Source organism: Lemur catta, chromosome 7, assembly GCF_020740605.2.
Source record: "Lemur catta isolate mLemCat1 chromosome 7, mLemCat1.pri, whole genome shotgun sequence".
Taxonomy (NCBI): Eukaryota; Metazoa; Chordata; class Mammalia; order Primates; family Lemuridae; genus Lemur; species Lemur catta.
The window spans coordinates 73,763,982-73,790,941 of record NC_059134.1 but is presented as its reverse complement, the minus strand read 5'-3'; the positions used below and the strand labels follow the sequence as shown (position 1 = coordinate 73,790,941).

Below are 26,960 nucleotides of genomic sequence, written 5' to 3'. Positions count from 1 at the left end.
ACAGCCTGAATGCAGAGGGGAGGCACACTCTCAGTGAGCTGGAGGAGTCCACATTTCTTTGACAATGCCATGCAGGTCCACTTTCAATAGATCTCCCTCAGGGATGCCTGTGCAGTGGCCAGTGAGGGTGAGCTGGGGGTCCCAGGCCGGAGAGCTGGAGTCAGCTGAGATTCAGGGCAGGGCAAAGGGTGTCTGGCGATGCCAAGGCACGCAGCCACACACCCTCAGCTGAGCAGTCCTCCCTCCGCCCCGGCTGCAGGGAGGGGAAGACACGCTCACGTTCACTGGAGACAGACAGACATGCGGTTGGTAACGCGCAGGGGCAGCAAGGGTGCCCACAGCCCCTGTCCAGAGCTGCCTCCCTGACACTGCCACAGCAGGGCTCCGAGTCAGACACCTGGGTTCAAATTTCAGCTCTGCCACTGACCTCACAAAGTCACTTAAGTCCCCGAGCCTCAGTTTCCCCATTTGTAAACTGAGAATGCTAAATGTGATTACTTGAGGCTGAAGTGAGGATTAAATGAGTTAGGCTGGGAAAAATACTTAACACAATACCTGGCATAGAACACACACTTAATACAGGCTTTTCTATCCTCCCTTTCTTGCTTTCCTTCTTCGGGATGCCACATGTAATTGGAGAAGGGAAGGGAAAACTTACCTGAAGTTATGATGAAGCTGCAGGTTGGGGGTAGAAGAGGTAGCCTGGTTCATTGTGCCGATTATGTAAGGGCTGTGGGGGAAATAAAGGAAAAGAAGGCTTGTGAGTCCAAGGCGAGCCAGAGAACAAGGTGCTCCCAGAGGCCTGTGGTCTCTGCGTGTCTAGGCAAGGATGCCGGCAGCCTCCCCTCGCCCCGGTGTGCGTGCACGGCTCCCCGTTGGGGGTGCACACTCTCCAGGGGCCGTGAGGTCCGGGCCTGGCCTTTACCATTTATGGTACTTGCAGTTGAGCAGCCCATTGAAGATCTCGCCCAGAGAGCTGACGTGGTGCAGGTTGTCCAAGATGATGACCAGGGGCATGTCCACAGCGTTGTTCTCACTGTTGCACTGATCGGCAAGGTTGGACAGGTACTGGCGCAGTTCCTGCGGACAGCAGGGAGAAGAAGTTGGTGAGTGCACCCAGGGAAGACTCCCCTGTTCAGGGCCTTGGCTTCGCCCAGGCCAGCCCAGGCAGAAAGGCCCTTCACGATGCTGAGCTACGAACACGTCCTGAGTGCCTCCCGGTTATAGGGCTTCGGCTTGGTGCTTGGGGGATGTGGCATGGGCGTGGGATGAGTAAAGCCTGGTCCTGCCTGCTGGCATTCACTAGAGGACTGAAAACCTTGAGCCCCAGGCAAGAGCGCAGCACTGTGGAGTCACACAGGCATGCTTTATACCACTTCTCGAGAAATGTCACTTTTCTTGATATTTCTTATTATGCCAACCTCCCAGTAGGCTCCTGGAGGCAGGTGTCTTACACATTTCGGTCCCTCTGTGGCACCTGCCTGACAGCCGTGGGCACAGATGCTTTGATCAGAGCAGCAGAGGAGCCGGCCCCACGCCTGCCGATCAGTGCCATGGCAGGCACAACGAACAGCGCAGGGGGACACGAGTCTGTATGCACCGGGGACCTGGGAAGGTCTTGTTGAAAGGGAAGCCTTTGAATTTAACCCTGAAGAATGGGTGGGGCACTGGCTCAGCTGGCACTAGAGCCCAGCCCAGAGTGCTGGGGTGAGGGACACATGCCAAAAGAGGAAGAGGAAGAGGAAGAAGAGTGGTACAACAGAGGACAAGGCAGAAATGGTGCGGTAAGGACCTGCTAGAGAACTCGGAATGACTGCCTGACGTTACTGCATCATAATGACAGTTGGTATCACTTAGAGCCGGCCTTACACACAGGAACTCCTGTAGCCCCTCCAATAACCCTATGAGGCAGGTACTACGATCACCTCCATTTTACAGATGGGCAAGCTGAGGCACACCAAAATCAGGTGACTGGCTTGAGATTGCACGGGGGTAAGCGGTGGGGTGGGCTGAGACTCAGGTGCTTGTCCCAGTGTGTGTCATCCCACACCAGCATGTCCCAGATGCTAGCCTGGTTGTGCAGGGGTGACATTTCCTCCACCTCCTACAAGCACACACACCCCCACCCCGGGCCTCTCTTTTAAATCAAAATATGGCTTGTTAGCAGTAGAAAAGGCCCACCTTTTTAAGTTACTGGTTCTCTTAGTCCCTCATCACTGTAGATTCTCAGCCCCAGGCACCTAGGAGGAGGACAGGGCTCCTGCCCTTTGAGACTCAGAGCCCTCCCCCCCCACCCAGGCCTGCGGCAAACAGTTGGTGACCATGCTTTGTATGAGGGGCCCCCGCCAAGGGGAAAGCGAGTGGGGCCCAGATCGTGGCTGGGAGCCTTCTCTAACTCACACCAAGGCTCGCAACAGAGGGGCTCTGAGCGCTTCTCTCTCATTCTGCTCCTACATGGAAACCACGTGGGGAACGTGTGGGGGGTGCGGATTCCCAGCCCCGCACAACCTAGTGAAAGATCATCTAGGAGTGCGCTCTAGGAATCGGCATCTTCAGGAACATCACGTGAGCCTTAAGATGAAGGAGCCATTTCCAACCCACCTTTGGTCCTCTGGCCCTTTCCATGGGCCAGAGTGAATCATCCATCCATTCTCACTGCATGAAAGAATGAACAGGTCTAAGAAAACACTCTCCAACCCTTGGCTGGGACTAGGTCAGACTCCATCTGGACAGGTCTCCATCGTAAAGCAGGAGCCAACCTATTCGCTGCTACCATCTGAGAGGTCACAGGCACGTGACCAATCTGCCACAAGCCTCTGTTTCCTCCTCTGCAAAATAGACATAGTGACAACTACTCCCTTAAAGGGGTTGCAGTGAGAAGGCCAGTTTGCTGGTCACAGGGCACGCAGTCTGTAAATGTGAGCTGTTGTTATTGTTATTTTTGTTACTGGTGTTATTGCTATTGTTCCACAAAAGAAGATTGATTTTATTTCGGAAAATCAATAAAACCTTGTAGGCACATGATAAATTACTGGTCAATTGAAATGAAGGTATCTGCAATGATCTTAAAGAACTACTAGCACTGAGCATGATAACTGAACTAGATCGACTTAACCACAGATGGGACTTGCTGGCAGGATCTGAGTGAAGCTCTCCTTACCTGGCGTTCTATAACCACCAAAGCAGATGCTAGGAAATGCTGCTTTGTCTTCAGGCTGGTGGTAGCATCATATGCTCAAAGGGCCAAAACACGCAGCAGGCTCAGAATGAACTCCTCACCTTGCTGGACTTATGGTCCACGTTAAAAGTGGCGATGACCCCGTCTGTCAACTCCCGTCCCTCTCGAAGCACCATGTACTCTGACAGTCGGTTTGCCAGGTAGGTTTTCCCGGTGCCGCTGGGGCCGGAGAGGATGATCCGCCGGTGCTCCACCAGCAGGGAGACGTAGCGCTGCAGGATGGGCTTGGGGATCAAGGACTCGAACACCAGCGAGTCCAGGCTATTCTCCGCGAGCCCTGCATTTGAGAGACACAGGAAGTGTTTGAAGCTCTATAGAAGAGGCAGCTCTCTGTGCTCGCCTCACTGGGACTGCCTGGGGTTATCCCTTTCCTCGGCAGCTCGCTCACTTGAGGTCGCTGCCCACCCAGGGACACTGGGGGGCTGAGAGCAAACTGCCACTGCTCCAGGAAGTCACCTCCCTATTCATAAGCACCGTGTGCATCTGGCTCCTGTCTTGGGTGACTTTCCTAGGTTTAGACTCACCTTGACTATTTGGGCTCTCAGTCCTCATCTGTCCTGTGCAGAATTCAAAACACCCTGGGCTCTGCTTGCCTGTTCGGATTTACTACGGTATCTGCCCAAACCAAAACTGAGTCTTGTCTACCGTGTCTGCCATAACCCTGGGGTTGCCTCTTCTTCACCCTGTCCTCTCCTGCATGCCAGGTGCCACTGCCATCCACACTAAGACGCACCACGAAGGCAACAGCACTTTTATCTTTAAAATAAGAAAAACCCCAAGGGGGGACCATTTGATTCTGGACCTAGGCTAAGATGCTACATACTAGACCCTTGATCCTCAACAAGTAGAAACTTATCTTTCCCCTTTCCTATTTGAAACTGTATTAAATCAGGGTTATTGGCTTTACAAGAGCTAATTTCTTGATACCGTCTCCAAGAGAAGATCCATCCAAGGTTAGCTGTCCAGAACCTAAGGTGATTGTGTTTAAAAACTACCCTTAAGAAAATCAGTATAAGCAAAAAACAAACCGAGGGGGGTTTATTGTTTTATAATAACATCTTCCTTCCACATAATCATTCACCGCAAGTAGATCCCCCTGAAATGCATTTATATGCTTGTGTCTAATCTTCTCCCAACCAACAGTAACCCCTAAATGCAGTGACTGTTCCAGAATGACCACGGTGAAGGTCCCCAAATGTCTCATCTACTAAGATTTTCCAGCTACTGATCTCAGTAAGGCCTATGCTGGCTCAAACCTTGACGCAAAGTATGGAGCATGAGGTCTTTAGTCTAAACTTAATAACCACCACAACAATAATAAACTCATGAAAAAACCTCTAAAACACCTCTGTCTGCATACATGCTGCTGTTTCAGTCTTTTGCCATAAAGCCCCCAGGGAGTGACTATTTTGCTGACAAATTCACTTCAGAACACGCAAAGTCACACCCCCTTCCCCTGGTACTACCGAAGTGAATCACTGCAGCTCATGAAATGCTTTCAGCTCAAATCCTTGAGTGGTTTTTAGTGCCTTGAAAGCATAAGTTTTAAGTACTACAGGAAGAGAGAAGAGCCAGGTATCACTGAAAAGCAAACCCGAGCTGATCCCAGGAGATAGGAACACCTGATGTGCCACCAACAGCAACGGATCAGGCTCTGCAGGGGAGGGACAGGTTCCCCCCTGGCAGATCATCTTGTTATTGTTTCTACAGAGGTTTGGTTTGGTCTCAACAAGAGGACATTGCTTTGACCCCCTTGGTGCTTTGTAATGCTCACCTGTAAAATGAGCAAGTGACCACACACGCTTGGCAGCACACGGAGGAAATGCAATTTGAGCGCAGGATGCAAAAGGCTTTCCTTAAAGGGCTCTGCCTGACACCCCTTTCTGCTTCCCTGTAGACTGTAACTCTTCTTTCTCCTGAGAGCTCATTCCAGGGGGTTCAAGTGAAGCTGATCCAGCCCCTTCACCCACCCAGAAGGGTAGGATTGTGACCAGGCTTGGCCAAATTCTCCCTCGGGTCACAATGACAGATTCAGTGATGGGCGTTTGGCTCATGGCAGGCCAGAGCCACCCCTAATAATTTTCTGTTACATTTTTCCAGAAGTTAGATGAATGAATCGGGGACACCAGGGGCCATTTCATCAACCACATGCACGAAGCTCAAATAAGCACAGCTGTGAGGGACAAAGCTGAGGCAGGCCTGGTCCCAATGTCACTGAGCACCTGGATCCAGCTGTGCTTGAAGCCCACTCCTGGATTGCCCAGGTACATGAGCCCGTGTATTTCCTTTTTGCTATAGCTGCTTTTGAGTTGGTTTCTGTCCCTTGTAGTCCAAGGACACAACTGTGGAGTTTCACTTGCCAGCAGGAGAAGGCTGTGCGAGACTTGAGTAACACATGCCATCTGCCACTGCAGAGCGAGATCTTAATGCCTGCTGGTGGAAAATGCTGGGGGGCTTGCAGAAACCCTACCAACCAGGAAATAAAACTCGCATCGGACAGCTGGAAAATTGTGCCGTCAAAACCGCAGTCAAGATCTGTGCCTTTCACGGAAGTTAATAAACAGGACAATGCAAAGAATGAGCCCAGCACATACAGTATTTATAAACATCTATTGCTCAGGTGGTTGATAATGTACAGGAAATGATGTAGTTTTGTAGTCAAATAAATTTGGAACAGATTGGACTAAACAGCCTTTGTAACAGCAGGAGTTAGGACATTACAGGATAGAGCCTTTAATGTAACAGTGTACTCCTGTCCCCGACCCCCAAACCCGAACGGGGATAATGATGTAGTTTCCCAGACTTATTTGGCCAGGAAAGTTTTGTTTTCCACAGAGAACTCTGTGAACCTAGAGTTCCAAGGAACACACTTTGGCCTCCGGGCAATGAGGCAGTCGGAAGCTCTGGCAGCATCGTGCGTGGGCTAGAGCTGCAGCAGTGTCATCAGGATGCTCACAGCGACGCCTCCGTAGCCGACAGCCAGTCGTGGTTTCCCCGTCTTTACAACGGGCCCACGCCCAAGGCTGGCTGGCAAGAGGAATTCGTGGGCATTGGGTGAGCCCCATTTCAACAGGGTTGTTAGGATTTCACCATCTCAGAATCATAAGGCTAATGGGACCTTTTGTTACATAATTGAAGCAATAAACTAAAACTATTTGTTTCCGAAGGTGGTTGAAAGAGCACAAGACTGTTCAACTTGCTTAGGTAAGAGTAATTGTGGTAGCAGAGGGGGAAAAAAAAAAAAGCAACCCACATACGTATGCACAAACAAAACTGCGGCCACGGTGGACCGTGCCAAGTCACAAAACAAAAACAGCAATTCCCGAAAGCTCCAGTCTCCCCAGCCAGCCAGACTACCTCTGACGGCCACGGAGATGGTTGTGCTCTCTCCAACCAGGTAGCCACAGGGAAGCAGCTCGGGGCTCTCGGAGGCGTTGCTGCGCCTGACTTCCCCGATGCTGTAGCCGAGAACGCTGTCTGAGTTCAGCCCTAGCTGACTCACCGGGTCCACATGAACAATGTATTCCTGGAAGAGATAAAAATAAAGACCCTATCAAAGATGTGGCTAAAATCTGCCCATGACTCATGTCTTCACGGGCTGATTTACGACCATCTTCTCTTCTTTCTCGGATGATGTCGGAGTTGAAATCGAGCTGTGGGATGAGGGGGAGAAGAGCTGGCTTTCCACAGGGATAATGTCCCAGCGTCGTGGGCCTCTTAGAATACAGATTTATTTGGTTAGGAAGGGGGGAAAAAAAATAAACCCCTAACCAGACTGTGGACATTTAGTCTAGATGAACCAAGCATGGAAAAGCTAGGCTGCTTTCCCCAAGTTCAGCTGAAGTCTCCGAGGCACTGGGGCCTGTGGATGGTGTGGAAAATTCACGAAAAAGTGATTCTGACAGGAAATCTCTCTACCATCCTCTTCTTTTGGCTCAACGATCATACCCATGAGAAAGAGAACAAAATACAGGGCTGCCAGAAAAACATCGGCTCTAGATTTTAAAGAAGGAAAATGTGTGTTTAATTTGGAAAGTGTTCCCTCTTAGGGGAGTGACTAAAAGGTTTTAGGTCAGTGAACATAATGCTAAGGTCCATGGGTTATGCATGAGGTGGCCACACCATGACTTAGGTGTAATCCCAGTAACAGGCCTTGAATGGTCTCATTTCCTCAATTACTAGGTCATCTCGGCAGCTCTTTTCAGCCCAAACTGTTGTCACTCTAATCCAAGGATGGGCCCACTGGCCACCAGCAAACATAAGGTTTGGCCTGGGTAGGAGAAGTGGTCTGTTCTGAGCCATTCGTATTTCTTGCCTGGCCACATTTCTACAGACTGACGTTCTAAGATGGGGAACAGTCTTTGGTCAAATAACAGAACTTTGTTTGTATGACGCCAGCTGGATCTATATGCTTAGAAAGAAGACAATGGAGTACTAGTTGAGTCAGGTTTTGAAGTTAGACCAACGTGGTCTGGTTCTAGATCCATGATGTTGGACAAGTACCCCAAGCCGAGCCTCACTTTCCTCACCTTTAAGTGGGAAAATACAGGCTTAGCATGGTCTCTGGCACAAAAGAATGCAGGCTATTATTACTACACGGGGGATATAATTAATGAACACTATGGTTGTTGACTTCAGGACAATAGAAAAAATGTGTCAAAAGCTTCTTTCAAATTACCTCGTGTTGCAAGGTTCACCTTGGTACTCATTAGTTATTTTTCCTGTGGCAACCACTCAATCTAATGATGTGGTTAGAAAGAACAGAGAAATAAGTGTGCCAACATCCTTGACGCTGGCCATTGATCAGACATTAATGTCACTTGTAGCCCGAATGGGAGACTCTGGGGTTGGCACAGGATGCTGGGCAAGTCAGATCAAATCCCCCAAAATGCAGGAGAGAAATCTGATGGCCAAGCCCCAGCCACAGATCACGTACTCCAAAGCATATTTAATAAGACACAACTCTAAGGTGAAAAGAGATCTGGACCTTCAGCAATTCACCATGTGAGGATCAAATAATTGCTTAAATGACTCTCACTAGCTGGCCAACCACTGCGAAGGGCAGGTGGAGAGAGCTTGGCCAACCACCAGTCTGTACTTACCATCATCCTTCCATTCCCTTGAGGGCCAGGGAACAAGTTTCAGCAACATAAGGATGTTGAGGAGGGGACAGGCCTGAGAGATGGCCAGGCTCAGTACACAGCCTCGCCCCCCTCCCCAGCCCCCACGTCAGCTGTACTGCCGTGGCTGCCATCTTGAGACACTTACTTTGAATAGCCGTCTAACCACCCCATCGAGCACATCCCACTTCGTCTTGCCACTAACTCCAATGCAGCCAATGAGAAAGACGTGTGGTCTGGAATCCTAAGGGTAAGGAAACGTGCGCAGGTGAAAAACAGGTGGATCTCATCCGACACAGTTCAGCAGAGGACTTAGATTGCCTTAGAACTCTGCCAATGGTTTGAGAAGGGAACAAAAGTCCTATTTGTTTCAACATCAGATATAACTTAGGTGGAATGTAATAGTCTTAAAACCCTTCCCTGCATTACTGCTAAAACAACAATCCATGGGTCAGCAAGAAAGGATCTCTCTGGAATCTGGAAACTTCTGCTAACTGTGTACCTTGTACACTGCATGGATCACACGTCCCTTGCCTGGAATACTCTCCCCACTCCTGTCTGCCATCTCTCTCTTTTCAAACCTTGCTTATGAACTCACCTCTTCCAGGAAGCCTTCAGTGATTAACCCCACCAGGCTCAGAGCTTACATTGCTGCAAAGGTTCTATTTACAACTTATATAATAATATATTCTGTACTTATTTATATTTAGTTTTAAGTATTTTTCTCTCATTTGCATATCAAGCTTATATCCTTGCTAGATCTTAAAACTTCTTCAGGACAGAATGTGTTTCTACTTTTTTCCTTCTTTTTTTGTTTTTAAATAACATGTATTGCTTTTCTTCTAATTAAAAGTTAACAAAGGTTTAATTCAGAAAACTAGTAAAACTCCAGGAAGATCACCCTCCAAATAATCTTTTTATACTTTTTTTTTGCATCTCTGCCCACAGGGCTCTTAATAATGGGAGCTAACTTATCACACCGATTAAAGAAATGCTGATAGAACATTCCATTTTGCTGCGTTTTAAGATACCTGACAGGCTCATAGGAATGTAGTTAGGGAGGAAGCGGCATTTGGCAGTTAAGCAAAATCAGCAGAGACAAGAGCACCAGCCTTGCAGTGACATGATTTGACCTCACCACTTGCCTTGTGGCCTCAAGTAAGTGATGCTTGTCTTGGGTTTCTCAATTGTAAAATGGAAATAACCACCCCTGGCCGACCAACCTCATCTGGATGCCATAGAGATCTAGAATGCTACAATCTTTGACTTGTAAACTCTTGTAAAATGTAAGCTTTATCTGTTCATATTGATGATTGCTAGAATAAACTGTATCGTGTGCATTTACTATAAGAATGCTGTAAGAATAAATCCCCTCCCGATAGTCCATCACTCTATTAGCTACATTTTTTAAATGGAGCTATTTATTGTATCTTCCTGGGACAGATGATGCTAAAACCCCTTGGATGCTCCAAAATTCTGGGCTTATCCCCTTCGGTGAAGCTAGCAAGCCAGCCACAAAGTGGAATCCCCTGGCAAAAAAAACCTCTGGCTACAGATGCTTCGTTCTGGTGGGCACTGCGGCTTCCCTAGCTGTCTGGAACTACAGTAGCATATTGGCTAGAAATGCTAAGAAACAGCAAAGAAAAAACTCAAGGAAACTTGAAATACTGACTTATGAAACCTTTTCCCATTTATTCGAGAGACGGCCATCCAGGGCATCACTGGGTTAATTGTGGACTAAAATTCAACTTTCAGCGTCAACCCCTACCGCCACCTCAAAGCTGTCTCTGGCAGTGGCGTAGACTCCAGAAGTTCCTAGACTCTGGAGGAAAACAGATACTGAATTTAGAAAACGCAGGTTCCCCAGCCTCGGTGAGTCAGGACGTCCCGCCAGGCCCGCTGCCAGCCACCTGAGCGCTCCTGGGACTTGGATGTCTCCGTCTTTCAGTGTCTGCCCTGCCAGCTGCCTCTGAAGACCTGTGAGACTGGTGCTCGGTCAGCTGAATCCAGCCAGCTTATTTCTGTGCCTTGGACCCTAAATGTGCGCAGCTGCCTTTGAAGTGCTTTGGGAATACATTAAGTTCAGAAAAGCCCTTTCTGATGGATGTTAGTGTTTGGTTAATTACAGGAAAGTGCAGTGTGGGACCATTTTTAGTACTTTTTATTAGACTTTCAAACATGAGAGAAAGAGAAATGCTGTTCAGTCAGTTTAATTGTGTCAAATGCGGCTGGGGATTAGGGTTAGTCAAGAGAAGCGTCAGTAGTATTTCCAGATCGCCTCAGGCCCCGAGGCGATCCGGGTATTATGATTGAATTGCTAAGCTAGGTAGTTCTACCTGGGCAAGGGACAGGCAGAGCAGGGAAAGGGATCCAACTAACCTCCTTCCACTTCATTTCCTCCTGAAAGCTGACAACTATCTTAACATGCCTGCCTCCTTCCTTCCGAGCCGAGCATTCACCAGTGTCATCCAGCAACATGTCTGCGAATGGAAAACATCAACAGCCTTAGGCACATGGGGACGGCAAAGCTGGCTTCCTGACACCCCCGCTGCTTGTTGGCACAGCAGCGGGACAAAGCAGGTGTCGGGGTGCGGGGAAAGTGGAGTGGGGGTTGGGGGAGGGGGCACAATGGAGAACGCAGTCACAGAAACCAACGGTGGACCAACCAAGGAACCAGCAGGCTGACGATGCACCTTGCCGAATGGAAGTGCGAGGGAGAAGACTCAACCAAAACGATAGCAATAGCAGCATCATGGATAAAAAATAAAAGCGTCAGCCTCAATATGCTTACAAAGAAAACCTAGATTGTGTTCACTGATGACTGCACCAGCCTGGGATCCATCCTGAAGGCAGGAAGACCATAGACCAAGCCATTGCCCCGACTGGGACCTGCTGCTATAGGGATTGTATGCAGCATTCAGCTTGCAGGTCAGCGTCTTAAAATGGATCAAACAGAACTCAGCATGGTGGGTGAGGGGACCCAAGCTCAGGGCTTGGAGAACTTGGGGTGCTGGAGCAAAGCATGAGAGCGGTCTAACGGCTGGGCTCATGTTGGTAGCAGACACACACCCAAACACACACACCCCAAGTGCACACACGCCTGCTGCCTCTCCGTTTGATCTGTTAGCTACTTCTCTTAGGGCTCTTGCTTGGAGACCAGAGTGCCAGGTGCAGGTCTGGTCCTGCCCCCAAGCCCTATGAGCTACTCACCCAGGCTGGTTGACTCAGTGAGGTTCAGGCTGTGCTGGGAGAGGCCCATGGACTGCCTAGGGGAGGCAGAGATAGACACCTGGGAGGGGGCCCGGCTGCAGCCACTGCCTTGAGACTCCGACTTCAGCCGGTCATTCTCCGCTTTCAGCTTCTCTATTTCACTCTGCAAAGAGTAAGGGAGAAGCTCACTTAGGTAGATTTAATGCGAATAGCCTGTTCTGGGGGAAGGATATGAACGTTTTCTGCAGGAACCAGGTAGTATATCGCAAGCAAGGCAAGTAACACCATCAGAGAGATTCAGCGGTGTTTGCTGCCTCTGCTGTATACACAAGACACATCTGGCAGGGGAGGGCGCATCCTTTCAGAGAACCCGCCTTTGAAAAGACCTCTGACATGTTTCCTCGAGTCTGTTGCTTGAGTGTTAAGTGGCAAAGCGTGTAAAGGATCTAAGAGGTTTGTGAAACTCTGGCTTTGATAGGCTTCTTTACTGCAGGACTTCTCAGAACCTTTAATGAGCTGCTCTGTGCTGGGAATCTGAGAGAGGCACACAGAGTGCAGCATTTCCCAAATGGATTTGATCAAGGAGCTCTCCTTTCACAGAGCCTCTCATGGAACGAGTGACTCAGGGAACCTCCTCTGGGAAACACCGCTTTCCAGTGCTGTCCCATTTAGCGTATCACACAGGAGTCTTTCATTCTATAGATATTTATGAAGCACCTACTATGTGCAAGGCATTGGTGCTATGTCCAGAAAAATGGATATAAAAAATAACACCCCAAATATCCCTACTGCATGGCAGAAGGTGAGAGGGCTGTAAGAACAAATCTGTGGGAATACTAAGATGAGGGCACTAAGTCTTCCCGCTGCAAGACTTGGAAAGGCTTTGCGAGTGTTGGGGGAAAGGTCCAATTTGATGTGCACTGGGATGTTCCCAGTGGAGGGAACAGTATGAAACAGACATTCCCAGGGCATGCAAAGGGAGCTGTCAGTGGCTCCCTCTGGCCACTGAGTCAGAAGACAGAGTTGGGACGGTGGTGTGGATTAAGAGTGAAAAGGACCCCCTGACAGGCCTTGAAGGCCAGGTGAAGGAGCTCGCACTGCATGCCACAAGCAGCCGGGGAGTCTCTAGAAGTCTTATGCAAGAGAGAGAATAGTTACCCTTATTCTTTCAAAAGACTGGTCTTTGAGCAATGTGTGGGAGGGACGGAGGAGAGAGGCTGGGAAAGCAGAGGGCTGCCACCAGATTCGGATGTTGCCCTGGGGCTTGGCAGAGAGCAGCCTCCTGGAGCTCCTTCCTAGACAGCCTTGGGCTTCAGCCCATGCTCCTGGGTGCTCACCTGCATCCTGTTCATGGCCTCCCGGAGCTGGTCGAGCTGGTGGGCAGAGCTGAGGGCTTCTAGGCGGATGTCTGTCAGCTTCATCTCCTTGTCTCTCAGCTCATTTCGGAGCTGCATGACTGTCTCGGCTTCGCTGTCCATGCACTCCGAGATCCTGGGGAAAGAGAAATGTTACCTACCACTGGGCCACGTCAACCACCAGGTTTGTTCAGCAGTAACTATATATAACCAGCTGCCTGGTGCTTCCTGGAGGTGACCAAAGCACTTGAAATTCACAGATTTTATTACCTCTCTACACTTTCTTTGCAGAGCTCTGACAATCAGAATGGCTTTGGTGTGCCTTTCAGCAAAATTCTAATAACTTAGAGGTTATTAGATGGCAGGAGATGGCAAAAGAGAGTAGTGACCTTCGGGGTTTGATCCCCACCCCCTGCCCTGTGTGTACACAGCTGAGCCCTGTGATGACACCACGTGGCCTTTGATTTCTAACCCCACTCAGAGAAGCAAGGTCAACTGTGTTTTAAAGATTAGAGGCCGGGTGCGGTGGCTCATGCCTGTAATCCTAGCCCTCTGGGAGGCCGAGGCGGGTGGATCGCTCAAGCTCAGGAGTTCGAGACCAGCCTGAGCAAGAGTGAGACCCCGTCTCTACTAAAAAAATAGAAAGAAATGATTTGGACAGCTAAAAATCTATATAGAAAAAATTAGCCGGGCATGGTGGCGCATGCCTGTAGTCCCAGCTACTCGGGAGGCTGAGGCAGTAGGATTGCTTAAGCCCAGGAGTGTGAGGTTGCTGTGAGCTAGGCTGACGCCACGGCACTCACTCTAGCCTGGGCAACAGTGCAAGACTCTGTCGCAAAAAATAAATAAATAAATAAAAATAAAGATTAGAAACTCCAAGGTTAGACAGCTGAGGGCTGATTTTTATTTGCTAAAATGTGGAAGAAGTCTAACGATATGGGTGGAAGGAATTTGTCTGATCACATTCTAAAAACTCACTCCCCTACAAGTGTCTAGAGAGCAAGCTTCTTTAGTTCCCCACCCCCCACACCGCTTCATACACTCGTGGCAAGGAGAGAAACACCTTCAGGGAGGTAGAGACCAGAGAGGATGATGTGTCGTAAAAGCCAAGGTTATATCAAACTCTGCAATGGCTTGACCAATGTCTTCCTTTCTCAGCTGTGCACCAGATCCAGGTGGCTGTGGGACCCTACTGAGTTCCTCTTTCTTAAGAGGTGGTCTTTCTAGCCGTGCGCTACTTGACTACTTAGGCTTGTTCTTCAAACACCCGGCAGTCAACACAAAATGGATGACCACAGAAGTCACAACGAATAGATATGTTGAAAAAGATAGTTCTCTTAAAAAAAAACATAAAACTCTGTGAATTTCAAAGGTCACAGGATCTGGGGTATTGGGTGAATCAGAATAGAAAGCTTTGACGTTCCTTGGACTGAAAACAGGAAAAAAAAAAAATAACCCAAAAAACCAACTGCCCTCCACCCCAAGTTCATAAAGTTACAAAGCTGAAGCTGATTATGTCTGAAAGCGATGATGAGCATGTGATCTTGGCAGAAGTAAATGATCACGCAAGCCTGCTCTCCAAGACCCAAGTGCTGGATTTGGGGCCAAACAAAACCTGACCTGTAAAAACGGTTGAGGGTGTGGAAATTTTAATTGCCAAAGGAAGACGGCTTATACCATTGCTAAAAGAGATGCAATTGTATTTCAGGGGCAGAAAGAACTAGAAGAAAAACACTTGAACAGCCAAATCTTTCTGTTGCTATTTTCCTGACCTGCACTTGAACTGTTTTGATTTGAGAGATACAAAGAAAATAAAAGTTGTCAGCAATCAAGGCAGCTTCTCAGCCTCAAAATCTTGAAAAATCCAAGGAACTCCTGAACATGTAATTATTCCCATTTCACACCCAGGAGAAATGAAGGCCAACAGATTTAGGAGTAAAGGGGCTAGAGAGACAGAAATGTCTGTAGAATTCATATCATCCTTTCCTTCCCGGCTCTCTGGGGTCTGAAGAGCCTGTGGTTTGTGAGGTTTAACTCTAGAGCACTGTTTTCTTTGTTTGGGATGTGTGCAGGAGGAGCTTGCAAAAACCGGTTCTTTCTTGAGAGGACTATGGTTTCCTGGTTTAAATGGAGTATAAAGTCTGAACAAAATTCCACCATGACGCTCCGCTCTTAGCCAAACCATGCCCTGCCCAGATCCTGAAGGCCCAGAAAACAGTCTGTTCCGGTTCATGCTGCCTCAGACTGGTCTGTCCCCACCAAGGCACTTTGCTCAAGTCTCTTTCACGTGGTCTGTACCTTTTCCCCAGAGGACTCTCTCAGCAAGAGGGACAATATTTCCTTGGCACCCACTTTGTGGGATGTGTCACATGGGTTGCTTTGCAGAGCCTGGCCAAACAATGACTTTACAAAGGGAAGCAAACTAAAACGAAGAAGTCTGTGTTGGAAATACAAGGTCCACCTGTGCTCCTCCAAAATCTGCCAGCTCTTGGAAACACACGATAGTGAGGCCATGTGAGAGGGATGTCCTACAACATAAAGTGATGTTGAAAACAAGCTCTTTTGCAACAGCCTCAACTAAATTTTAGTGCCTAACCCTATTGCTCAAGACAGAGCCTTCTCTCTTGGTTCCCACCCTGAGTAGACTCATGCTGTCACTGCTAATTTTATTGAACTTAACAGGTAGGTGACCATCTGCTTGGCTACTAATTACATTGACCAACGCATCATAGGTTACCAGTAAATGCTTACTGAATACATGAACAAGTGGGCTAGGCATTTCACTTACTTCGTACATTACTGACTCCACCAAGAGGTGCTGTAATTACCTCCATCTTTAAAATAAGGAGGCAGAGGCACAGAGATGACATGCCCGAAGTCACTATTTAAAAACGACAGAGGCAGCATCAAACCTGGTAGGTGTGCTTAGCTCCAGAGCTTGTGCCCTGGAACTACACCCAGTAGGTGCTCAGTACGTGCCTGTCCACTTACTGAAGCAATCCGATGTATACTTTTCTCTGCTCAGTCCCTAACCCATTCCTCCGGCCTCTTCCTGCTGTCTTGTCCAGATGCTGGGCTGGTGGCATACCTAATTTTAAATGCCTCAAGTATGGGAAATGCCTTCCCACAACTACCATTCCTTTCGCCCACGGGCTGGGAAATTTTCTAAGCCCAACCCCTCTGCCTTTGGTTTCTTCTTTGAACTCCCTCTCACATCCAGATTTGCACATTCTTACAAACCTTTCAAGGTTACAAATAAGCATATGCTCCTAGCCCACCCTTTGGAAAACTAGACCAAAAACAAACATCTCCAGTGTCCATGGATGCTGTGGAATGTAAGAAAAGGGTTGGGAGCCAAGAGTCTATCCTGCCCCGTCCCTCCGGGGAGAGTGGCTTGGAAGCAGAGGTCCTGCCCAGTGAGCGCATCACTACCACTCTCTCCTCGGCTCACTCGGCCACCCGCACTTCTGGCCCAGCTCCTACTCCCGCCTCCAACGGTTTCTTCTCTCTGCTCCCTGGTTTCCTCCCACTGCCCTGGCTGGCTGCTCTGCTTTCTCTTTGAGAACTTCAAATACCAGAATGCCCCAGAGCTCAGCCCTTGCACCTTTGGTCTCCTTCATCTCTACTCAGCCACTCGGACAACTCCTCCAGCTACGCAGCTTTCAATACCACCCATGAGCCCGTGTCTCCCAGACCTCCCAGGACTCCGGGCCAGCATCTCCATACGGGGACTTCTGCGCATCCCAAACTTAATGTGGCCAAACCAGAGCTGCTGACCCTGCCCTGCCCCCATCTGGGTCTCCCACCCACTGCAGGTGCTCGAATTGCAAGTCTAGGAATGTCTGAGTATTATTCTTCTCTTTCCCTCACACTGCACATCCAATCCGTCACCGTGTACTGTCAACTTTCCTTCAAGAATATATCCTGATTCCACCCAGAACTCCCCACCATTGTCAGTCACTCATTCATTCCACCAAATATTTCAGCATCTGCAAAACCAACAGAGCACCCACCTCCACGGAGCCTCTACTGCAGACCTAGGGTAGGGGACAGAGAACAAATAACCAAGGACAATCTGTACACCAGGTGTCCCATGGTAATATGTGCAGTGGTGAGGAATAAAGGAGGACAGGGGGACAATGGGGAGTGCTGGCTGGCGCTGGGCTGTGGCTCTGTGCAAGGTGGATGGGCAACACCTCACTCATAAGGTCACACTGAGCAGAGACCTGAAGGAAATAAATATCCGAGGCAAGAGCAGACCAGGCTGAGGGTGCAGCCGGGGCAAAGGCCTCGAGGAGAGTGTGACTGGAGTGTTCGAAGAATGGCAAATGGGCCGAGTGGCATCAGCCTCCAGGTGATCTCCCTCCCTCCACTCTTCCTTCCCGACACTCCTTTCCACTAATTCAGATTATCCACATTCCTGCTCCAAACTCTCTGCCATCTACCCATGACACATGCAATCATATGCACATTCATTTCAAAGCATTACGTGTTCTAGCTAGGCCCTGCCCATGTCTGTGGCCTCCTTTCCCACCATGGGGAAGCCCTGCTGGCCATCCCTCTCCTTCTCAGACACAGGAAGCCCACCTCCACGTTAGGTTCCTTATGTTCTATCTTTCTTGGGTCAGGAAGGCCGCCCTGCTCATTGGGAGGCTGGAGTGGCAGAGGCCGCTATGTGGTCACCAAAGCCCATTTCCATCTTCACTTCTTCCCCTGCAGGTGGTACGGCCCTGAGTCCTGGTCAGGGGGCTGTGGGAAGAGGTGATGTGTGTGCCTCTTCCAGGCCTGGTCCATAAATCCCTCCTGCAGGATCCTCTGCCCTCTCTCCCCTCCCCCGCCCACTGGCTGGGCCCTGGTGCTGAGCGAGGACTCGGCCCCATGGAGGGCAGGAACCTCAGTGCCTACATGGCCACAGGGCAGGCAGCCTGCTGACTAGCAATATCTGCATTGGGTTTGCAGTGGGCCAGAAATAAACAGTCACTGGCAAAGGCACTGAGCTTTGGGCTGAGTTTGTTATAACAGCTAATGTTACCGACCAGAACTAACTCAGTGGTTCCTTCCGCCATGCAGATCTCGGCTGAAATGTCACCTCCTCAGAGGGGCCCTTTCTGACCACCCCATCTAAGGTTGCTACCAAGGTACCCTGGATTCCAGCACTATTTTAATTCACAGCATTAACCCTTAGCAATATCTGGTTTTCCTAGTTTATTCAGGATTTAACATCCATCTCCCCACTTGGTGTACCGGGTCTATCAGAGTAGGAACTTTATCTGTCTTGCAGACTGTTGTCACCAGACCCGAGAACGGTGCCTGCACAGAGTGGAGCTCAGGAGCACTGTGTCACGTCTCCACCAGTCCCTAGTCCCCCAGGGCTGGAGAATCTGGTCGCTTCAGAACACCTGGAATAGTGTTCTGCCCACACAGGTCACTGTACGGAAAGTTTAAATCAGTAAATAGAGAGAGGATGAATTCCTTTTTCTCCTGGTCAGGAAACAAATGAGTTGGGATGCTCTGGGATGATGCACATGTGAGAGTCACAGGCAACTTGTTTTTTTTTTTTTGTGAGACAGAGTCTCCCTCTGTCACCCTGGCTTGAGTACAGTGGCGTCATCAAAGCTCACTGCAACCTCAAACTCCTGGTCTCAAGCCATCCTCCTGCCTCAGCCTCCCAGGTAGCTGGGATCACAGGGGCATGTCACCATGCCTGGCTAGTTTTCTATTTTTTTTTTTTTTTTTGTAGAGACAGATGGGGTCTCATTCTTGCACAGGTTGTTCTCTAACTCCTGACCTCAAGTGATCCTCCCACCTTGGTCTCCCAGAGATTACAGGTGTGAGCCACCACGCGCAGACTGCAACTGGCTCTTTATTTACTTCCCAGGCACTCTGCAGGGCTAACAGGACACATACTCTCAGTCATCCATCTAATCCTTCATGCAAGAAAACACATGGCGCTGGGGCTGGGCACCGCAGGGACACGCTGCAGTCCAGTGCCTCGGGGGTCCTCTTCCTTCTCCTGCTCAGATTGCTACCCTCGCCCATCACAGAGAGGAGTACACATCCCTGTGGCCACCCTCCTACTAGGGTGCTCCTTAAGAGGAGCTGATAATCTAATTAAGTGAAATGGAGACCCCGACAGGGCCATGTTTCACTGGTGGGAGGGGTTCCTCAAAAGCAGTGACCCTGTACTCCGTTTCCTCCCTTCCATGCCATTGGGATGCGACAAAGCCCTCACCCCCGGACAGGCTGATCTTCCCTGCACTCCCTGTACCCACGGGGAAAGCCTTAGGACACCTATGCAAGCTGCTGTCTCCAGTGGGCTGGCTGGTTAAGTGGCCTTAGGGTCAGCTCCGTAGACCCAGCTTCCTCAGCATGAAGGAAGATGGAACAGGAAGAAAGAAGCCCTAATGCACCGTATCTAACTTGGCCCTCCTAAGAATCCACTGAGGTAGACGTAATTAACCCCATTTTTACTAATGACGAAACTGAAGTTCATACAGCCAAACGTCTTTTTCTAACCCTATCGCAGTGGGTATTCTGACCACAGCTACAACTCCCCTCTCCTTCCAGACACTGTCTCATCTCGCTGATAACTTTCCTTGCAGACTACTTGTACTCCTGCTCTCTAATTCTAGGCCTGGTATGCCATGGTCTCAAAAGGCATTCAGCCCTACTGGGCAGAGGCAGCCTTTCTCACTGCTGTGGGAAGCAAGCTCTGTTATACCCATTCACCTTGTTCAGCCTCAGGATAGAATAATAAGCAGACAACCACCATTATCTCAATTTGACATATAAAGATATGGCAACAAAGAGAGGTTGAGCAACTTGCTTAAGTCCAGCCAGCTAATCACAGACACTGACATCACCAGAACTAAAACCTAAATTTCCTTTCTCTTTCAACCTTTCCAGTCCTAAAGCATGGATAGAACATGCACACTCCTATTAAGGCAACACATAAAGGATCCCAAGGAGCATATGTATCGTAATGGGACTCCTCACCACGCCTATTTTCCAGAGTTCTTAGAGGCCAAAGATGTCATTTGACTAGGGTGACGTCGACAGACAGACTTACAGAGAGTTGGAGTGAGAATTCCTCAGAAGTGGAGTGGAACCCGTGGACCCGTTGTGCGGTAACTTCGGCGAGGAAGGCAGAGAAGAATCTGTCATCTCCTCGATGTCCGAATGAGACGATGCCGACTTGGGGGACTTCTTCTTCCCGAAAGCTTGCTTGAAGGAGCTGCGTAACTGAATATACGAGACTGTCAGCCTCGCAGGGGCTGCAGCCAATGCTTGGGCCTTGGCAAAACAGGGACATGCACACAAAAAAGCAATTAGTTCTCCCACATTCCCCGCCCCCAACCAATGGAAAAGGTTCCCAACAGCTCTCTGGAATCAGTGCATTACGGGAAGAAGAGTTATCTGGTGTTGACAGCTCAAAGGACTGAACCTGTGGGTAACATTCCATGCCTACTCTTGGCTCAAGGCTAGATGCCAACAGCAAGACAGAGCCTGGCTCAGCAGATGGATGTTGGGAAGACGAGGTTACATAGCAACAAAGCAGGATGCTCAGACACGGTGACGGATGTGGATGAAGTTAGTCATATCAATGGATGGGTTAGCTTGGTATCTGATATTAAAGTTGGTCTTGCTTACCTCATTTACCTGCCAGAGAAAACGCAAGCAAAAATGGGGAAGGGGAAGGAAAAAAGACAATTTTTAACAGATAAAGCCAGTGACAGGGAAAGCTTCGGACTTTCAGACACAACATGGCTAATAATAAACACCACACACAGAGGAGGTTTCCAGGAGGGCAGGAGTCGTTAAAAGCTTTGGGGGCATCTTTCTCTGTTATGAAAGGAAGGGATAGCAGGTAGGCAGTCCCCTACAATTCCAGTTCTCCCAGCTTCTCCCTGTGGTTGGAACGGCTGCCTCTCACCTTCCCTGCTTCTTACTCCATTCTTGTCTCTTCCCAGTCATCTCTCTGTGCTTTAATTTGGGGGGAGGAGGAGGCCTTCTTTTCTGAGCAATGCTAGCTTTACTGCTGCACTGGCCCCAGAGGGCTGCATGGCTCTTTGACTTATCTACTGAGGAATTCCTGCTCTCCTCGTATATAAGAAGATGATCTAATAAGCAGGAAATTAGCCATCTCACTTGTTACTCAAAAAATGGGCAGTAATTTTTAAGAAATTTATTAACTCTATTGGGAAAAAGGAATTAGTATATCACTATTTCCCCAAACCATGAGATGAACCTGAAAATTCTAAGGAGAACATCAAGAATGAAAGTGCAATATATTCTCTAAAAGCCATGATTCGCATTTATTTTTCCAGGCCAAAACAATAATGCTTCATCTTGAAAAAAAGGCCTTTCAAAAAGTAATTTCCTTTTTCTAAAGTCTCTTTTCCTCATGAAAATATATTCTAGGGGTTTTCTTAGCCATTGAGAAATTCAGAAAATGGGCCACACTGAAAATTGATGAGATTTTTCTCCCATCCATGTGTTTCATCCGTAACAAACCGCAGGCCCAGCTTGTGGGCACATCTACCTACCATTTCTCTCCCACTTTCTCCTTCTGATCATATTTCCAGAGAGTGGTCACAGAAACAGAAGGATCAGACACACAAACTAGCAACTTACATCCTTGCCTCTCCCTCTGGTAAAAAGCCAGGTAGAAGAGGAGATTACAAAGATTAAGCTTTGGGATTAGCTGAGGATGCCAATTATTCCCTGACTTTACTGATAACCAAAAGTTGTCTTAAAGCAACAAAAAACAAGTTTTATTTCTTGAATTGGAGAAGATAGATAACCACTATTTTTCATAGCAAATATTTCTCTCATCACTTTGATAATCAAATCAGAGCACATTTATCACATATTAGAGAGAGCAACACGAGTTAATCCTCTCTGTTTAGTCATAGCAAATGTGTTGGCTAAAAGCCATTAGTAATTTAAAGAAAAAGAATTAATCAGAATGAGAAGAGGGTCACACCGAACTAGCCTTTTAGCTTGCTTCCAGAGCAAGTCATCAATGACTGAAATTACTAAATCTCTAACTTCCCTATCGCCAGACCTCGCCACCCATCCAAGATAACACAAAATGAGTGAGACGTGTACAGAATGAATGAGGACACTGAAGCTACCATGGAAATGATGCCATCAGCACTAACAAACAGGGCCCTCTGACCACTGGCCAACTTCAGATGCACCTGGGATCTTCCTGGCTGAAGACAGGGAGCAGCAAATGTCCGTCAGAGCTCTGCAGCCTCAACGGCAAAACTATAAACTGAGGAGGGGACTGAGTAGGGTGAAATTTTCCCAGTAGGGTGGGAAACTGTTCAAGACACCACAGTGCAGAAATTCAAGTAGCTCATTGGGCCACAGGGAGAAACACTGCAACAGAGACTGATTTTATGAAACTCACCATTGTAAGGGTACAATCCCCAGTTTACAGCTACTCACTAACTCCTAACATTGACATTATGAAACTTTTATTTATAGGACATGGTCAAAAAGTTTTCAAAGAACAGGTTGGTTTGATGCTATCCTAGGCAGTTATGTAAACAAACAGATAAAGATTATTGTTAACAATAGGATAACTAGTGATATGAGCTCAAAAGAATACTTTGGAACTAATTAAGAAGAAACCACTTAAGAGTAACTTTGCTCTAGTACCTGGAACTTTGTGGCCGACATAGAATGAGAAAGAAATGACACATATGTGAAATGAAAGATGAGTACTTCACATAAAGTCTCATGAGAGATAAAAAACTACAAAGTGGTGGTGATTTTATAACTTCTAGTGTTTTGCTGAGCACGACACTGATTTTAGTAAGAACCTGTCCACAGACCGTTTCTTTGGATCCACTACCAAAGGCCTGTGTTCTGCAGTTGAGAGCTGGCCTGGGCTTTATCTGAGGGGCTGCTGGTTCCGAGGCTGACTGTCAGTCAGTCCGCAGGAGAGCGTGTGCAGGTACACTCACCCAGTTCTTCCTCTTCTTTTTCTTTGAGTCGCTCTCTATGTTGCTGCCCACGCTGGAGTGGCTGGTGGCGCTGTTGATGCTAGAGACGCTGTCGGAAGAGTGCTGCCGGCGGATGCGGAGGTCTGCAGACTGGGTGGGGCCATTTCCTGGACACCAAAGCAGGGGATATAAGCAGGTGCCAATAGAGCAGGACAGGCAATAGAGCCCTGTCCTCTATTGCGGGGAATGGCCCTGCCAGTGAAATCCACACACCTGAGCACTACTGTTTTCTACACAGACATCACCTCTGTTCCCTACTGCTGGTTTTAAGATTCTTGGGTAGGTGGGGACTATGTCCTCTTTAGTCAACTTGATGAGGTCTACCTTTCCCCACTTTACAAAACAGAAGTCAAGGGAGACTTAGGGAGAATCTCCCCAACACCAGCTTGAGAGTGTGCTCGTGAACTGCAGCAGCGGTCACCTTCGCCGTCAGCCCCTCCTCCGTTCTCTGGGTCCCTGTCGCAGTAGCCTTCCTGCAGGCCCTGGCAGCACCAAGCCCACGTCGTCTCAGGGCCCTTCCCTGTGCTGTTCCTCTGCCTGGGTGCTCTTCTCCCTCAACTCTGTGTGGCCAGCTCTTGCGAACCCTTCCCGTTTCAACTCTATCATCACTTTTTCAGAAGCCCAAGAGCCAAAAGAACAGTGACCCTGAAGATGACTGACATCCGACAAAGTTTGCAGATGGTTTTCCTCATGAGGACAGAACTATACCTAAAGAGTGGTCTTTCAGGGCACAGGTTTTAGTTAGACAGACTCAGGTTCTCGTCTTACTTCCGTTTCTTACTACTCCCTGACCTTAGGAAGTGACTCTCATCTCTGCAAGCCAGTGTCCTCAACAGTACAGTGAGGAAAGGACCAGTATCACATGCACGATGTGGGAAGAAAACAAGATAATAAATTAAATCATTGGAACACTTAGCATGGTGTTTAAAACACAGTAAGTGTTCCATGAATGCTATCAATATTGCTTCTATTGATGTTACTGTTAATACTGTCATTGCAGGAGGCAACTCACCCGCACACCCACATTTTTTCCATTTGCCCCAGCTAAGATGCACAAGGACAAAGCAATTCACTCAGAAATGTCTTCCTGGACAAATAAGGGAGGAACTATTTCAGTTTATCCCACATATCAGCATGTAAATATCAAAGTGTTAGTAAAATGAAGGGCTGTAAAACACTCTGCCAATAGAAACAGATTTTCTTCCATTTTTGAGAGCCATCAAAGAGGATGAGCTATGACAGCCATCTTCACAGAGGCCAGAAGTGACCCAATTAAAGGTGTTTGCCTTCTAGGACTCGCACACCTGACACAGGGTTGAATTATCCAGTCACCTGTCCTCTAGCAGGGAGGTTGCATCATATACTGTCAGGGGAAGGCTCCTAAGGACAGGCAGGTCATCTGTTTAAAGGCTGTTTCTTTTACTTTACCTTTGCAATTGAGCTCCGGTGTGTTAATTACTCCATTTATTGCAGCCTGGGCAGCTGCATTCTGTTTCTTTAGCAGCTCAATGGTTTTTCTTAACTCATTCAGTTCTGAATCCTGAGGAACAGAAAGAACTATTGGTCATCCTAAAACCATTCTGTACAGAGTTCAACTTAGCTTCAGTATGGGAGGGTAGGGAATGAGGGAGTTCAATAAAACCTCTGACTCGAACACTCAGATCCCTTTTCAATGGGCACAAACAAACACAAAAGAAGTAGGAATGTGACCACAAGATCCATCATTGATGCCATTATCATCATTCAATCTAAGCCACCTTTTCCCTCAACAGACCTACATACTCTTTACAATTAAATTCTAACAGTTCAAGAAGTACATTAAAATCTACACAATGCTCTGAAAGGAAAGAGAATAATATTTTTAGGTTCGTCATCAACTCCAAGCAGGGAGGGAAGCAAGCCTCCTTTCTGCCTCACCTTCTGCTCAGCTGTCATGGTCAAACTCTGGAGCCTGATTGTCATGTTTCCAAGACTCTGCTCAAAGGCTGCCACGAGGTGAGCCTGGAGGGGGAAGACACAGCCTCAGTTCTGTTATCTTGCAAGGCAAGAGTGCCTAAAACACCTTGGGTCTTAAAGACAGAAATCCTACAGGTACAACTTGATCTAGCCTCTGCCCATTCCTGCAGATTCCTCTTGAATCCCATTCCCTGCCTCCCCCTGGGATCCAGTTACTCCAGCATTGTACTTGCTCAAACATCCCGTGCACCTTCCCACCTTAAGGCCATCATCCATCCTTTCCCCTCTGCCTGGAATGCTCTTCCCCCCAGTCCTCTCCTTGCTTAACTAATTTTTACATATCCACCTTGAGAGCTCTCAGCGTTTGCCTTCATGACACACCCAGACTGGGTTAGCCCCTTCATGTTCAGTCTCACAAGCACATGGCACTTCTATGTTTTGTGATTTCATAGTTAAAAATACTCATAAGTCTTATGCTTGTTGACTTATGTCTGCCTTCTCTACTACACTGCAGGATGATCTTTTGTTCACCAACTGATAAGCTCGTAGTAGAGGCTCACATCAAGTATGTTTGCAGAATGAATGAACAAAGTGGTTGGCATATTTTGCTCATTATAATCCTGGTTAATAAAAAGCCAATGCAAGGCCCATCTGCTTCCTCCTTGGAGAAATCTTCACTACTTCCCCAGTGAGTTTCCACTTTCCCCCAGGCTCCCACGCACTTTTAGACACTTCTGTTAGAATATGACATCAGATGCACCATTATTTTATATATTACTAAGAAATTGTTTAAAGTGTTTCCAGCTATAATTAAATATACATCCAATTTTCAGAGATTTTATGAAAAAAAGAATATATCTTAGAATAGAGAAATGTGTTTTTTTTCCTGCCTGCCTCCTTGTCTGCAACTTTATTCAAGGACAAGAGGTAACTTTGTGTCCTAACATTCAGCTTTTGCCTGGGACATAGAGTAGTAGTTGAAATGCTGGTTGGTTGAATGAGGATCCTGGTCATGTCATTAAAATCAAGAATAAAGAATGGCTGCTTTTTCAACAGTCATGCTAGGGAACTTCCAGCAATCAATTTAAGAATCCGTTAGCCAGCCAGGATCTTCTAACCTCCAAACTGCACTTGTATAAAGGAATAGTGGCACATGCTGTTGTTAGAGGCATCTGAGCAGAAGATGAAATGGACCACCAGACTGTACATTTGACGAAGGTTAACACCATGTCTATCTTGTTCACCCCTGTATCCTTACTGCTGGTATGGAGCAGCCACTCCATAAATGAGTGTTGGATGAGGACATAAAGGACTGAAAAGAAAAGCACTTAGATGAAGGAGGCACCGTGGCACAGGGGAAGGGGACATGATATGGAGTCGTAGGTCTTCAGCTCTCATTCTAGTTCCTTTTGATTACTAGTGATGCTGAGCAAGTCATTTAATCCTCCTGGCCCTGGCTGCCTCTTCATCTATGAAATGGGAACAATATCTATTTTTCCCCCATGGTTATTCTGAGCACTAAATCAAACAAAACAGGTGAGAATGGTCTATGGACCACTGAGGAGTTGCAAAACACAGGAATGGATGGATACTTAGCGAGAAGGAAAGAGGTTTGGGAATGAGAAAGTAGCATAAGAAACTGAGAGAGGAGTCATATTCCCTGAGAACACAGGTGAAGGGAGGGAGAGTAGACACCCAGAGAGTGACGAGGGGACGAGAAGAGCCAGCAGAGCATACTTGGGAGGAGTCCTGGGAGAAGTGAGATTGGATCTTGTTGGAAAATTCTAGAGGAAAAGATGACTGATGCACATAGTGAAGGATAAAGTGGGATAGGAATGGGGGAGCCTTCGTCCTGGGCTGTGAGGAGGGTCAGTGACATTTCAATCTAGGGAGGGATCTGAGGGGTGAACAGAGGCTTACCAACTTCTTCACACAGGGATGTTTGAGGCTAAGACATCTCTAGGATCAACTGTTGGCAGGGAGCAGGACCACTTGTAGTGTTAAGTGGAATAGCTAGTTTCTTTCTGACTGCACCATCTTTCTCTATTAAAAATGGAGAAAATGC

General features: G+C 47.9%; 1 protein-coding gene across 6 annotated transcripts in view; it reads right to left on the bottom strand.

Annotated features, from left to right (window-relative positions):
* Positions 1-26,960, bottom strand: part of NAV2 (neuron navigator 2) — a 372,791-nt gene that overhangs the window by 14,516 nt on the left and 331,315 nt on the right. For 2 of the 6 annotated variants that reach the window (XM_045557674.1, XM_045557675.1), the window contains 13 exons: positions 24,857-24,940; positions 24,368-24,479; positions 22,901-23,046; positions 20,574-20,582; positions 19,993-20,165; positions 12,906-13,059; positions 11,569-11,731; positions 10,738-10,838; positions 8,507-8,602; positions 6,596-6,764; positions 3,280-3,515; positions 926-1,080; positions 659-730 (listed from right to left, as the gene is read on the bottom strand). In XM_045557674.1, the coding sequence (XP_045413630.1) occupies positions 659-730; positions 926-1,080; positions 3,280-3,515; positions 6,596-6,764; positions 8,507-8,602; positions 10,738-10,838; positions 11,569-11,731; positions 12,906-13,059; positions 19,993-20,165; positions 20,574-20,582; positions 22,901-23,046; positions 24,368-24,479; positions 24,857-24,940 (1,670 nt within the window). Of the gene's footprint in view, positions 1-658; positions 731-925; positions 1,081-3,279; positions 3,516-6,595; positions 8,603-10,737; positions 10,839-11,568; positions 11,732-12,905; positions 13,060-19,992; positions 20,166-20,573; positions 20,583-22,900; positions 23,047-24,367; positions 24,480-24,856; positions 24,941-26,960 lie in introns of those variants that run through there. The other 4 variants (XM_045557672.1, XM_045557673.1, XM_045557676.1 and 1 more) reach the window with 3 other exon arrangements.